The sequence below is a fragment of the Lonchura striata genome, chromosome 2 (genome assembly GCF_046129695.1).
Source record: "Lonchura striata isolate bLonStr1 chromosome 2, bLonStr1.mat, whole genome shotgun sequence".
NCBI classification, from domain to species: Eukaryota; Metazoa; Chordata; class Aves; order Passeriformes; family Estrildidae; genus Lonchura; species Lonchura striata.
In genome coordinates, this window is record NC_134604.1 from 71,322,093 (window position 1) to 71,337,489 (window position 15,397).

The 15,397-nt window shown below is 48.0% G+C and overlaps 1 protein-coding gene across 2 annotated transcripts in view; it reads right to left on the reverse strand.

The window, feature by feature from the left end:
* Nucleotides 1–14,712, reverse strand: part of FGF9 (fibroblast growth factor 9) — a 36,601-nt gene extending 21,889 nt beyond the window's left edge. Inside the window, exons 1-3 of one of the 2 annotated variants that reach the window (XM_021530616.3) lie at nucleotides 14,277–14,712; nucleotides 13,456–13,741; nucleotides 3,542–3,645 (exon numbers count right to left, since the gene is read on the reverse strand). In XM_021530616.3, coding sequence (XP_021386291.1) covers nucleotides 3,542–3,645; nucleotides 13,456–13,732 — 381 coding nt within the window. In that variant the 5' untranslated portion in view covers nucleotides 13,733–13,741; nucleotides 14,277–14,712. Of the gene's footprint in view, nucleotides 1–3,541; nucleotides 3,646–13,455; nucleotides 13,742–14,126 lie in introns of both variants that reach the window. The other variant, XM_021530615.3, reaches the window with a different exon arrangement.
* Nucleotides 14,713–15,397: the final 685 nt, after the last annotated feature.

Here is a 15,397-nt window from a genome sequence, read left to right on the forward strand (position 1 = left end):
ACTGGATCAAGATATGCTGAAACTGCCTTTACTGTTGTCTTTCATGAAACTTGGCAGCAATCACCCACCCTGGCTGCTCTGCTTTGCCATATGTCCCATCTCTAGTGGCACCACAATTATGCTGGGAAAAGATCTTCCTGTGTAAAACGTTTCAAACACAAATATAGAAGGATAGAGGTCTTTTAGGTGACTGATTTGGTTCATGCCTAATGCATTTTTCATGCAGTAATTAGAATATAAATATGATCATGTCAGACACAGGGCATGTATTCCAATAGTGTCAAGTACTGAATGCCTCACAAGCTGCAAATCTAAGCACCTACTTAGATCCCCAATGCTGATGTAGAGCAAGACCAGGTGTTTCTTAGGCTGATACTCAATTGTGTGTGGTTTTCTCATCTTAGGAAACACATCCACAGTGTCATAAGTGTACTGCTCTGTGACAGAGCTGATGCTGTTCACAGCCCTTAGGGAAGAAACCAAGACAGAGGGATATACCTCCCAGCACAGCAGCACAAGGACAACTTACTGGTGCTTCAGAACAGTTCAGCTGAAGAGATTGGTCTGCTTAATGCAGGCAAAAAACTGATTTAAGTTTTTCAGTCTACCACATACCAGTCTCAAAACTAATCTCATTTAACCTGAACTTCTACTTTGCCAGAGAGATAATTCTGTGCTGGATTGTGCCCTGCTTCTGATTCAAGATGCAAATTTTTTCCCATCAGAGAATTTCATTTTCAATTAATTGCATTTCTTGATCAAAACCAAAAGCAAAACACTGTCACTTAAAAATGTCCAGCCAATTCTACACAGAAATCTGCTCTGAGGCCTGCTTATCTCAATGTTTCTAAGAGAGCTGACAGTTGCTGAAATATAGGCACTAGGATTGCTAGTGTTGACAAGGCTTTAAAGCATCATCACACTGAGTAGCCATTAGAGGTTATATTTCATTGGAAGTAATGTAATTCAATTACCATCACTCTTTAGTATGTCCCATCTCTGGAGGCTGACAATAAGCTGTATCATCCATCAGATTTTAACCTGAAGATTTGCATTCTAGCCTCAGAGACTGACAGTTCTCCATTATGAATGGCTTCATATTTTTAATGTCATTTCTTAGGAAAAAGAGGTTATCCAATTATACTGTACATCCATTTCCCTGCTCGTCTCTCCTTAGCTTGTCAACCAGTTTCAATCAGGAGGCAAAGGTCTTCAAGAAAATTAAGTTCCTATCAGTTTTGCAACCCTATCAGAGGCAGGGTAAAGGAGAGAAATAATTTGCACATCCCACTTGGAAGTGGTGAGCTATGTAATTCCTGCAAACTGACAGTCTGGTGAGCATGGACAGCTAACACTGTCTCTTTCTCCATACAAGAAACACAAAAGGCTGAGGAATTTGTGCTACTTCAGGGACAGAATGTCAGAGAGACCCATGCCTTGTACTGTGAGACGCTACTCCTTAGGAAAGCAGGCTCCTTTAGAACTGCTCTTCATGGAACAACTATTTTACAAATGCTGGGAGCTTACTAATTTACAAAGAATTTTTTGTGCATAATTCTTCAGCAAAGAATGTCTTGACCAATTTACTCTGACAGCCAAACATATTGCAAATACAAAATATAAATTGCACAGGAAAGTGATGTAACATTTGCTTTCCCAAGTCTATGCATTTAAGCTCTATCAATAACCACACTTCCTGTCTCAGAATATCTGAAATGCAGAGTAACTGATTCACTATGTTTATATGTTGAAACAATTACTCTTACTGATGATTATCAACATTACTGATTCATATTACTGTTGTTGTTCTGCCTTTTTGCTGCCTAACTGAACCTGATGTACTCATGTACTTTGCTAGTTCTTTATCACATTCATCAGCTGCACAAGGATTATGACTTATGACAACTTGCTCCTCACAGGCAACTGGTTTACATCTGTCATTGCATCCATTCCTTTTCTCACTCCCTCTCCATCCTTCCAAACTTTACCTCCTCCATATTGACATTTATGCTAAATCCCTTTTTTTTGGCCTTTCCCACTCATTGGCTCTCACCATCTCTGTATCTCCTCTTCTCCCATGTCCACTTATTCTCTGTCCCAGCCCTGCCCCTCATTTTACCCTCATTTTCTGCCTCCCACATATACTGTCATTATCTGTATCTCCCTGCTTCCTCACATAGCTTGCTCTTTGTTCAGAAGATAATCCTCTTCGCCTCTCTCACACAAAAATTTGCTAGAAAGAGATCAGTGAACATGGACACCTTTATGGAAACACTTTTGCTAGACTTTCCTGGTTTCACTTGCTCACATTTCTGCATGGATAATATACATGGAATCTGGACTTCCCTCTTACCTCTTCTGTTTTCACCTGCCCGCTCAAAACCATCAACTCATGTTTACTCTCACTGCCATCCCCACCCTTTTCCCTGTTACCGCTACTCCCCTGTGACACAGGTGTCTTCAATTACATTCAAAGCCCTTCTCTATGACTTTAACTTCTTTTTGAAGGTTTCTCTTCAACATTCACACTTCCAATGGACAATTGTAATCTTCTCTGCTTCTAATGAAGCCCTGTGAATGCACAACTTCATTTTGTTTTGGATATTCACTTTCACTTGATATTCATTTACCCTTCAAACCTGCCATCCTCTTCCTCAAATACAACTGCTTCTCTTGTCCTTGTAAGCTTTGGAGGTTGATATTTTATTGCTAGAAGAGCTTGTTTTCTACCATCTGGGGAATTATCTGCCAAATTTCAGATGAACCTACCTACAATCTACCCAGGGTATGAAGCCGGTTGTACATCAGATGCCTCCAATAGTCGCAGGTAAGAGCCACGTCACACAGACACATGCACACATACACACATTCTCTCTCTCTGCTCTGCTGGAAGACAGCCCATGTTGCCGAGAACAGTCACCCATCAGCTGCAGGTAGGCTGGCAAACTCCCACATCTGAAATATGAAGTTTTAGTCCTCCCTCACACCTGTTACTCACTCCTGCTGCCATCCCTCAGGGAGCATCAGTGAAACTTTCAGGACAGGACCACCAAGCCTCTTGCCCTCATTCTTATACTTTTTATAACTTCTGTCACACTCTTGTTTCTCATTCTCTCATCCACATATGCCACCCTTTGCCTCCCCCTCCACCTTATTTTGTCAATTCCTAGAAAGCTCTCTGCCTACACACAAAAGGAATCCACTTTGTCTGGATTTAGGTTTCCACTGACAGGAGACATTTACAAATCTTATAGTACGTCCTTTAGTCTTCAGTGACCAGCTCTGGCCATCAGTCTCTATTGTTTGTATCTAAATTGCCATTCATCTGCATTATTACTCATTCCTGATTTTTTCACCTTTTCCCTCTCCCACATTCATTATGTCACCCACAGGGTCTTGTTTTGAATTAGACTGCAAGATATTCAGAGCAGAAAGAGTGCTCATACAGCACACACACATAGTGCAAAGGGAGCTTGTAAGAGCTACCATTTCCCCCACAGAATGTAAGGATCATAACTTCCCGAGGCCAGCAGAAACTCACCGAGCCATACAGTTCTCCTTTCTCATTCATTCCAAGGTAAAGTCCACTGTCGACTCCTCGGATACTGACCAAGCCCACTGCTATACTGATAAATTCCAGTATACCTATGAAATGAAGGAAAAAACAAACAATGTATGTATTGTTTCCATTGAAAGATGTGTCTTTTTTTCCAGCTATGACTTATCCCTGAATGTCAGGCAGCTATTTTCAAGGCTTTTTTCCCATTTTCTGAGTTGTTTGAAAGAAGATGGGGAAACAAAATTAATATACAACACTTCACTTTGGGTCTTTGTTAGAATGATGCATCACAGACAGCATTAATGTATCAAATTAAAAGATTGCTCTCAGTCTTTCTCATAATTCCTAAACACGTATCTTAAGCTTAGTTATTCTGATTTGCATAGCAGATAATACATTCAGAGAAAAAAAAGTTGTTAGATTGCCAAAATTAGCAGTAATGAAGAACCTATGAAATTTGTCTTGCAAAATAAAAATAAATTCTGAAAAAATACATTTTCATCAGATTTGTGAAATAAAGCAATATTACACATAGAATCAAAAGATCTCCCTTCAGACATCAATGAATCAGAAATACAGGGAAAGATTTACTCACAGTATGATCTCCAGAGGCTTGAGAAATGAAAATCCTTAGTATAGTCCAGTGTCATGCATTTCTGTTTAGATAGTAACCATTCTCTCTGGTGTGTTATTATTTACTCATCTAAAATTCAGACATTAAAACATCCTACACCTAAGTGTAATAGTTGTGTACATGATTAAGTTTTCCCATGCAAACAACAGCAAGCTTACACAGACATTTGTTCACTTAGAAATAAGAATACTTTGCAGAGAAACACTGCTTTTGCAAATCTCCAAGGTTCAGCATCCATGTGCACAGTACAAGTATCTGTATCAAGAATTGGCTCATCTGGTTCTGAGGATCTGGGTATTTTCTGGCAGCTTTCCTTGCAAATTTCTTACCTCTTCAACAAGGATGCTACTGGTTAAATCTGACATAAGCCTAGGAATCTTGTGTAAAAAATGGAAATTTCTTCCTATTTGGAAGTACTCATCTAAGACTGTAATGATCTCACAGGAAGTTATCCAGCAACATTCAGAAGCATGCTGCTATGTTACTCTATTTTCTGAGTCACAAAAAAAGGTGTGTCCTGCACAGAGTAACATTTTCAATATAGTATGTGAATTTTCATGTCTAAGCACACTGCATAACTATTTTTTTAAAGCTTATTGGTAGTTATATGTACATGAAATAATGAAATAACAGTATAGTGTGTTTTGAGCCTCATGTGGCCAATAAAAAAGTACTTTCATGGCTTTTTTCAACAATTAATTTGGCATCTCCCACAAAATAGTTGTGCACTAATCAATAGCAGGCATGAATCACAGAGATCTAACATAACACAAGTTGAAGCCAATAGGGAAAATTTATAGCCAAGTTAATGCAAAGATGAAAAGTATTCCCTGTAAGGGAGTATTGATCATTACCTTATATATTATTCAGCACTACAAACACCACAGTATTATTGTTTTGATAGCCCTTTTTTAAGGCCTGGGCATTTTAAATTATTCTCTACATATGCACAAATGAAAAATACTGGGAGGAAATATTTTGCAATTATGTAGTTATTTAAGTAATATAAAGTGGCAGTATGCTGTTTATCCAGTATACATAGTAACTCAGATATAATTGATCCATTGAAAGATTTTTTTAAATTCCCATTATATCTGGACATGCAATACTTTCAGATTTCTTAGTAAGGCTTTTTCTCTAAAGCTTTTACCAAAATATCATATTACTTTATCCATGTTACCAAGCAATTTTAACTGAGTTTAAATCTTACATTAAGTGTGTATTGGACACTACTTTAGCTCAGTTACTGAGTCTGGCATTTTTTATATCAGTCCAAATGTAGTCTTCAATTGCTGTCATCATTTCAAATATTTGGATGCATGCTGCTTAGTGCATCAAAAGAACAAAAAAGGCACTGTCACGTCCTATCGTAAGTGCAGAAAATTAATTTAAGGTTCTTGGCAAAGAGCATGCACATATTTGAGATCAGAATAGAGACTTCTTCATTTTAAATACTCAAAAGCCTACTCACAGCAAGTTTTATGTGCCATATTAAGTCCTTCAGGAGATTATCTGGGGCCAAGCATCCAGTATTACAGAAGTCTTGTCAGCTTAAAGAATGCATTTGTCCCAGAGTTCTGTGCATATTTGCACTGTATAGAGTCTATAATATACAGATAGTACTTAGGACCTGAACTAGATATTAAAATAGACAATCCTCTTCAAAATGAGGCTGTAGCAAATAAAAATCAGGGCAAGTCCAAACTTTGAAAGCTAGGGCCCTATTTATAGCTAAAAATGTGGAAAGGAAGAGAAGTAGAGAAGAAATAACTCAGTACATGGGGTGCAGAATTTCTTCTCACTGCATTGAACTGGTTTTATTAAGGAAAATGCTCAAAGACCCATTTCTTCACAAGGACGGAAGAAAGTTTCAGGGAAGCTATTTATTCCCTGCATGTCCACATCAGCCCTTCACATGCCTTCTTCTACAAGATCCAACTCAGACCATGCTGGATGGTGCACCAGGACACCAGCCTGACATAAATGCTGGTCCTGCTCTCCTGACACGCTCAGAGGTGAGAGGAGGTGTGTTGTTTGCGGTGGTGTGTTTTTCTTTCATTTGATATTTGTTTAATATCTGTTTTCCCCCCCCCCAATCCTCCCTTTCCCTGCCCCTTTCCCTAGAACCTTCCCTGTCATTCATTCTAGCCCCCTCCTCAGCTTCCAGATGTTAGTTCTGCCCTAAACTCCTCCCCTGCTATTCCCTCATTGGTTACTGTTCCTACACCCGTCCTCCTGAGTTCTGTATAAAACCTTTGCCCCCCCGCCCGCCGGGGTCTTGGGGCTCATGGAATAAAACCATCTCGTTCCCCCCCCAAGTCCCGTGTCGCCTTCGTCTGTCCCTGCGCGCCACGAACTGAAACTGCAGAGCTTGCGGGGGAAAGCGGCCGCCCGTTCTCTTCCCTCACCGCCCAGCACGGCTCGGAGTGCCGCGGCGAGGAGCGCATGCCGCGCCTCAACATATGGTAGCGAGAGGATGGTTCCCTCCTTCGTCTTGTAAAAAAAAACGGGCAAATTTGTGGGGGCGCCCGCCTCACAGAAGAAGAAGGAGGGAAGAGGAACATCTACGGCCGTAAAAGCTCTGCCGGATGCTAAGAGGAGCTGAGCGCCGAGCGAAAAAGATTGAGGCTCCGGGACCTCTTTGTTCTCGCCATCTTCCCGCCCGGGAGCAGCCGCGCTGCACGGGCAGCCGGGCTGCAGAGCTTTTTGGCGGGCAGACTTACCCGAGAACACAGAGGGCGGTTTTGGCAGCGGCTCGGGGGAGCCTGAAGAGGGGCTGACCGAGAAGAGGTTCATTCCTCGGTCAGCATCTGCAGCGAGACCACCGGAGGCTGATAGTGGCCGAAACCAAGGCTTCGGGGACGAGTCTTGGTTTAACGGGAACACCCAGGCTTCCGGAAGGGCCAAACCGAAAGAGAAGGAACATCCCCAGTTTTCAGCGCGACTTTTCCATCGAGTCGAGGAGAAGATTCAAGCCATCTCCGTCCGAGCCTGCAAGGTAAGGTGGGCTACACGGGGTGGGGGTCGCCCCGACGGGCGGCTGGGTCTGCCACCTTTTTTTTTCTCGCGTTTTAACCCCCGTCTGCGCCCAGACTGGGGCTGTAGCCGTGCATGTCCCTGGCAAGCGGGTGGGTTTTCTTTTTCTGGGAGAAGCTAGCACTGAGTGCTATCCTTCGCCTAGTCTTCTGTGGGGACCTAGATTAGATCGCTTTTTCTTCTCCTCGAAAAAGTTGTCTTCTCTATCCTCCCCTCCCCATTCTGGGCTGGACGGAGGGGGTAGAAAAGACACCAGTAGGGATCAGCTAAGAAGACGACACGTTAGCTATAGGAGCGTTGTTAAAAGGGGCCCTTTACACCCACGCATTGCGCCGACATCCAGCTGCGTCGGGCGGCCCCCCCCCCCCCTCCTATAAATTTCCCCTTTTTGCTTCTGTGAAGCTCCCTATGCCCCCATCCCCTCGGACTTTCCTAAACCTTTCCCTATCCTCCCTTGGGGATTGCTGTGGCCGAGCCGCCCCAAGTGCCCTGCCGGACACTGCTCAGGCCAAGTGCAGTGTATCTGGCACCCCTCCCAAGATGGCGCTGGCCACGCCGCTCGGGACCCATTTCCCGCCTTGACCCTTCTTTTCCGCCCCTGGCTTCCCGCCAGTCCCATCTCTCCCCCAATAGCCCTGCACCGTCCCTGCACGAGGCTAGTCCCTATTGTGGGGAGGCGGGGTTGGATATTCCCCCATCCTTCTTCTGACTCCTCCTCCGGGGGGAGGGTCGGGAGGGATCTTCTCCCGAGGAAATGGAGCCGAAACCCGGGACTGAGGATCCGTCATTTTGTCTTCCCCCTGAAATGGCGGCGCCCCGGTCCACCCCTTACCGATACCCCCTGTTAATCATGGCAATCACTAATTAAGTGATTGTCTGATTCCCCTATCCTATTCCTTAATGTACCCTACCCAATATTCCTTTTTATTTAACTACGAATTCCTCTTTTTGCTTTTGATTATTTTTGAATAATCTGTTTGTTGAGTTATATTTTATAGAAAAAAATACCATCCCAGTTAATTAATACTCAAGATATTATGCCCACCTCTCAAACGGACATTCAAATTGAACAAACCACATCGCTATCTGCTGACTCTGCTTTAAGACAAGCGCCGTTATCCGCTAACTCTGCTTTAAGAATTTGAGAAGCTAAACATCGCAAGCGCCGCGACGAAGCAAATTCTAAATCAAATGAAGTCACAAATCCTGCTGTGCTTTGTACCCTTAATTTGGACTTTGATTTAGGACAATTTTATATATTCCAGATAAAGTTTTTATATGTTTCATATGTTGTAATCACAATTAGTTTATCATTTTTTAATGTCTTTCAATTTATGTTTTTTTAATAATATATAATGTTACAATTTGATTTTATATTAAGTTGTTTTGTTGTAATTATAATTAATTCAGTCTTTTCTGATATTTTTTGACTTAAAGGCTGTGTTTAACCATTATTGCTACAGGAATCACTCAGCTACTATATCGCTTCAGGCTTACTGCATTGCTGCAAAATTTAAAAATTTATTAGTTATATTTAGTTGATCTTTTATTATATTTAATTCCAATAATTCCATTTAATTATTTTATTCAAATTAGATAGTTGTAATTTTAATCATTCTAATTAAATTTTTTAATTTAATTTCTGTCAATTATTTCATTCTATTTCAATTATTTACATTATTTACATTATTTTAGATTGTTACTCAGAGCAGCAAAACAGCAAGTTTTGTGCAGTCTTGTGTCTAATTTAGGCTGTTACTACTCTTCCTGCCCTATAAATGCAATAATGTGTCTTTCATGTCCTTTAAGTAATTTACAATGTTATCATATGATTTTATATTATTTGCATGTTTTATTAATTTGCTTAAACCACAAAATTCTCCTTCTTTTTGTAAAGAAAAAGAGGGAGATGCGGTGGTGTGTTTTTCTTTCATTTGATATTTGTTTAATATCTGTTTTCCCCCCCCCCAATCCTCCCTTTCCCTGCCCCTTTCCCTAGAACCTTCCCTGTCATTCATTCTAGCCCCCTCCTCAGCTTCCAGATGTTAGTTCTGCCCTAAACTCCTCCCCTGCTATTCCCTCATTGGTTACTGTTCCTACACCCGTCCTCCTGAGTTCTGTATAAAACCTTTGCCCCCCCGCCCGCCGGGGTCTTGGGGCTCATGGAATAAAACCATCTCGTTCCCCCCCCAAGTCCCGTGTCGCCTTCGTCTGTCCCTGCGCGCCACGAACTGAAACTGCAGAGCTTGCGGGGGAAAGCGGCCGCCCGTTCTCTTCCCTCACCGCCCAGCACGGCTCGGAGTGCCGCGGCGAGGAGCGCATGCCGCGCCTCAACAGTTGTTCACTAAAATGAAATTTTCATTTTCATCTGTCTTAGCTCTTGTGAAGAGCAGGCCTACAGAAGCATCTTCCTTTAGCTTATGGGCAATGAACACCTCTATAACCGCACAGTTTTATGTTTTTACTGGTTTGCCCTTTTCCCATTTTTGTCTCTGGCTACACGTTGGCTTTCTTTTTATCAATGAAGTGGAGCAGTTTAGCTCTGTCTGCAACAGACCATCTATGACAACGAAGACGGTGAGCAAGTATCTCTGCCAGCCACCTCTCTGTACGGCTTCCAGGGGAAGGGAAGCGCAGGGGGAGCGGTGGGGTATCCTCCGGACTGTCCTCTCCCCAGGCTGCCTCGGAGAGCAGCGGGGCGAGGGAAGCGGAGCCTTTCGTGTCCAAGAAGCCGCCGGGATGTCAGCCCAGTGATGGGGCGAGGGAAGGGGCTTCCCCTGCGCCCCCCGGCGCCTCCCTCACGGCCTCCCGCCTGCCGGTCGCGGCTGCGGTGCGGGGCTGCGCGGAGACACGCGGGGCCGAGCGCTCCGCCGGGATGCGTCCCGCCTGTCGCAGCTGTCACCACCCCGCCCGCTCCCACACATGATGCCAATTAAAAGACGGGAGCGCAGACAGACACAGCATCCCCAGGCAGCAGGGCCCTGCTTCGGTTTCAGGCTTTCGCAGCGCCCTTGCCTGCCCCCCCTCGTCCCCTCCCCTCTGCCACGCTCAATAGCGGAGGAGACTGTCGGGCCTGCTCGGCGCCTTTCCCTCCGCCTAAAACCTGTCCCACGATTCCCAGTCCCGGGGGCCAGGGCCTTAGCCGCATGCATCACCTTCCCCCCGCCCCGCCCCGGCCTGCTGGCTCTCCCCAGAGACAGCACGGGGCGGGGGCAGGCCCGCCCACCCGCATCCAGCAGCAGAGGGGCGGGCAGCCGCAGGGACCCCCGTCCGGAGCCGCCCCCGCGCCCGCCCGGCGCTGAGCCCGCCCGGCCAGCCCAGCGCCGGAGCAGGCGGGGCGGGCGGGCGGCTGCGCGGCTCCCGCAGATGATGAACGCAGCGGTTCCTTGTAGCAGCAGGTCCCGGGGAGCGGAGGTCACCTGCTGACAAGCTTCTTTTTTTTTCCTTTTCCTGCATGCTCCTATTTTTTTAATGCTGTGCATGCAGTACTTGTGCTGACGCACAGAGACACGCCTCTCCGCTGTTAAAGAGTTCCTGAATTTACAATGACTCTACTGTCTAGCCAATGCCCTACGCTAAAGGAGACTGCATCAAAAAAATTTCTTTTGTGACCCGGGAGAGATAAGGCTTTGATTATCTGAGATCACATTACGGGGGGGACCCAGCCGAGTTCTCTCGGGGAGCTTTTCTTTTAGAGATGGACATCTTGCTGCAGGAATTGCGAAATGCCAGGGCTCCCAGAACCGGGCGAGTATAGACACACAATATGGCTCGGTTCATTGTACGCAGTAGGCACGCATCCAACATAGCATCACAAAAGAATTACTCTTATCTGATGTCTCTCCAGAGGTGTGTGAGGGGAGGGGGATTCCCACAGGGCAGAGCCCAGAGAGGAGTTTACGCGCGGCCCCCGGGGTTTTCTCTTTGTCCTCCTTATTCCTAGAGAAAAACTTCCTTCTGACGCGTACCCCCGCATCCACACACGCTCATGCAGGTTGCCCGCACACGTGTGAGCCCGCTCTCCCCGGGGCAGCTCCCGAAGTTGGGATGCAGACCTCCCCAGGATCATCAGAAGACTTCAAAATCACCAAAACTCAAATAGCACCAGCTATTCTGTGACCTTCCGGCAAACACAACAGCAATGTCACGGCACGGATACAAAAGTACCGAAACCCCTTCCCTCCCGCAGAGAAGCTGGGAGCCCCACGGGTTTGCCGTGCCCGGTCTTCCCAACCCCGGAGTGAGCAGGGGCATCACCCGCGCGCTACATGCGGAAAAGAGTTATCACCGAGGCGTGTCCCGATGGGGGGGAAGAGGGAGATCAAACCGACCAAAAAAAAAAAAAAAAAAAAAAAAAAAATCTATTTAAAGCCAAGGCGCTGCAAGGGGTGGAAGAACTGACCCTCGGAATTGTCAGCTTCCTACAACTGCGGCTGGAAAGCCATTTTTAAAAATAGACGCCACGAATAATGTGGCCACCGCCGCCTTGCGAAGGGAACAGCTGGCGGCCCTCCTCCGGGGGCGGCGGGGCCCCGCGGGCGGCCGCCCCCCGCCGCCCCGGCTGCCGGTGCGCGCAGCGCCCTACACCTGCTGCGGCCCCGCTCCGCGCCTCCCCCGCGGCCCCGCGCAGCGCCGCGCCCGCCGCCCCGCGCCCGCACCGCAGCGGGCAAGGGGAACATGCGGCGGTGGCTCAGCAGCTACGCGCGGCGTCTGCCCGTGCCAAGGAAAACGCCTAGCTGCAACACCCACCCCCTCCTCACCAGCCCCATTCCCCTCACTACGCGTCTGCCTTAAACACTTTCCGCACTTTTTCTCGCCAGTAAGCGTGGATGTTGCGCCCCCGGGAGAGCCGCGACGCTGCCCCCACCCCGCACCCAGCCCCGGAGACCGCGGGCGCGCGGCGTGGGAGGGAGGAAGAGCCTGTAAGAAGCGTGAGAGTGTCAGGGAGCAGTGGATGGAGGGGGATGGAGGATGAACCTGCGACCATGCGAGAGCGTCAGTCCTCTCCTCCCCCGTCCCTCCCTCCCCGCTTCTCTTATGAGCCGTTTGGAGATCATCTCCTACAACACCAGCATTATCTAAATAGCTTCACAAAGCAATAAAATGCAGCTTAGATATCGTTCAACATCTGGCATTAAAATACAAAGAGAGAAAAAGAATCAACACAGGACTTTGTTTTTACGACCGAATTTAAGCGTTGTCAGGTTGGTTCACTCACAAGTTAACTCCTTCCAATAGCTGGGAGCGTGGCGAGCTAACCTGGCATATTTTCCGCACCCCTCCTTAAAAAAAAACCCCAAAGTATCAGCTCAGCCAGGCTGTTTTAGTCACTTTCATACATTCAATCTGCCGGGCCTTTAACAGACCCCCGGCAGCCGAGAAGCTCCAGGCTCACTGGACTCGCGTGTGCATGTGCATGTGTGTGTGCATGCACAGGCTCTCCGGAGCGGCCGCGGCCAGCAGCCCTCCAGCCCTCGCTGCTGAGTCACAAATAGTGTCCCCTGGAAAGGAAACCCAGGGAATGCTCTTTTCAAATTCTCTGCCAGTCTGACACGCCACGCAGCTCGAGAAAGGCAGGTTTTGGCGCAGGATTCCCCGCTGGTTCCGAACCCCACCTGCGCTCCCTCTTTCCAGGGGCGCCTGTCACCGGCACTGCCGCACGGCTGCGGGTGCGGGCTCGGGCGGGCGGAGAGCCTGGCTGCGGGTCGGCGTCCGCTGCCGCGCACTCCTCGCCGAGCAGCGAACCAGACAGGGTGTGCAATTCGGGAAGTTACTAGGGCAGGTAATCGGCAGAGAAAACGAAAGAAAAGCCCTCGTCAATTTGCGTATAGGACGAGAGCCACTCCCTCCAGGAAACTCGGTGAATTTTAAATTGTGGTGGTTAATGATTAAAAACCCTTTAAACTGCGAAATCAAATCATTCAGCAGAAACGTCCCGAGCAAAAATTCCACCACCACCACCTCCCAGTACGCGTCTGCTCTTAAGCAGAACTTGGGGCTACACAAACATCGCTACCGAACACCAGGCAAGGGTTCCTGCTCCGCCGCGGTGGTGCCGTTCGTGTACATCTGCACCCCCGGACACATTCATTTTTCCCCTCGGCGGATCAGCCATCAACACAAACCACCCTTCCCGCCCGCCTCGCACCCCCCACCGTCCCCCCGCCCGCAGTTCTGCCCCATTATTTCATCACATGATCACTAAAGGGTTAAGGAAAATACCTACCAAATCTGCTGTGGTCTTGCCTGGTTCCCTGGATAGTACCATTGGGGAAGATTTCTAAATGAAATCCAGTCCTGCAGTATAGCTGCCTCCGCCTGAGGATCCCCTTTAAATGGTCCAAGTCCGTGACCGCAGGCCCCCTGGGTAGCCCACCTGCCTCAGACTGACCCAGGTGGTCACTTAACAAAACCGGACTATCCACCGGCAAAACGGGCACATTCCCAAAGGGTACTGCATCCTGCACACCGAAATAGTTCCCAACTTCACCTAAGGGAGCCATCAGAAGATTCTGCTTTTAGAGAATGAGAATAAACAATAATGATGGTGCCAAACCCAGGAGATATAAGATTAGGTATATTCCACTCCTCTCCCCTCCCTAGCGCAGTTACAGAGAAAATGTTCTTTCTTCAATCCATTAAATGCATAAATAAAAGTAATATTCTGTTTTGACTGGTACAGGTTCAAGGTCAAACCAGTTAGTCTAAGAAACCACCACTTTATACTCACACACTGACATATTTATAAACATATAGATGTGTATATCTATATAAATGCATATATCCCCAGCTCTTAGCAAGCAATAAGGTCTTCAGCCCATCCAACTGTAATAAAGAAAAAAATCCGTAGTTTCTCCATTTGGTTTAAGATAAGAATGACCATAGCAACTTAAATACCTAGGCGTTATAGGGATTTTTTTTTTAAGATGCACAGGCTACGTCAGGATTTATGGATTCTGACTCCAGAAAGGCATGCGCTGTTTTTACTCTATAACAGACTGCATACATCAGCATGAATCCTGCAAAGGGGGAGGGGGGAAATCTCACGTTGTTGGCTGAGATAAATCCAAAAAAAAAAGGAAAAAAGAAAAAGGAAAAAAAACTTTTGACGTCCAAATCTATTATCCAGAATTCTCAGGAGGCTCAGCAGATGTCCACTGGTTTAGGATTATTGACGATCCACAAGCAAAGCAGCAACATACAAGTGCTTGTGTCTTTCTTGGCTGGCTCGAAACAGGTGTTGCTTCTGCAGGGCTCCCTGTGAAATGTTGTACTCCAGCACTGAGCTGCAGCTCTTGACTGTGGATCTCCATCCAGCACGCAGAGTGGCGCAGGAAGAGGCATTGGGCTGGGTTTAAGGTAGTCCTGATTGCTGCTGGAAGGATTCTGCGAGGTCCTAGCGCTCAGCCCTACCTGCTGCAATACCGAGCCGCTTCCAGCGCTCGGCACGGCGCGGAGCGGCTCTTGCCGCTCTGCGGCAGCGCGGCGCTCGCCGGCAAATAAATAAATAAGTGGGCGAAACTTTGGGGGAGGAATAAAGCGACGCGATGCTAAATATACCGCGCCCGCCCGCTGCGGGAAGCGGGCTCCTCGGGAGATGCCCGCATAGCCCGAGTCCCCGCTGACATTGGCGGGGGGAGCGGGGCGGGCAGCGCCCTGCCCGCCCAGCCGGAGCTCAGCCCGGGGCCCGGCCCCGCCGCAGGGGAGGCGGAGGCGAGCCCGCCCCGCACCGCTCCGCAGCCCGGCCCCGGCCCGCTCTGCCGCAGGTAACCGGGCTGCCGCTGTCCCAAGCGGGGTTCAAACTCAGCTCCGGCGATCAAAGCGGCGGGGCGCGGGAAGTTCGGGAGCTGGGGCGGGTGGTGGGGTTCGGTATTGCCCACGCCGCAGTTCTCCACTCTGGCCCCCCGCCCCGGCAGTCCGCAGCCTTCTCGCTCTGCCCCTGCGCTACCGGGGGCACTTTCGGGGATGCTACTGCCGGTGCGGGTAGAGCCGGGGCCCTGCCACCGCCCGGAACGCCCCGCGGGCCACCCGTGGCTCCTCGCTCGGCCCCGGTTTGTAAGAGCGCGGTGGAGGGAAGGGAGAAGCGAGCAGGAGGTGTTATGGGGGGAGATAGGGGTGCAGTGCGAAATACGTGTTCTCTTTGCCCCCAACCCCTCCCCCGTCCCCCA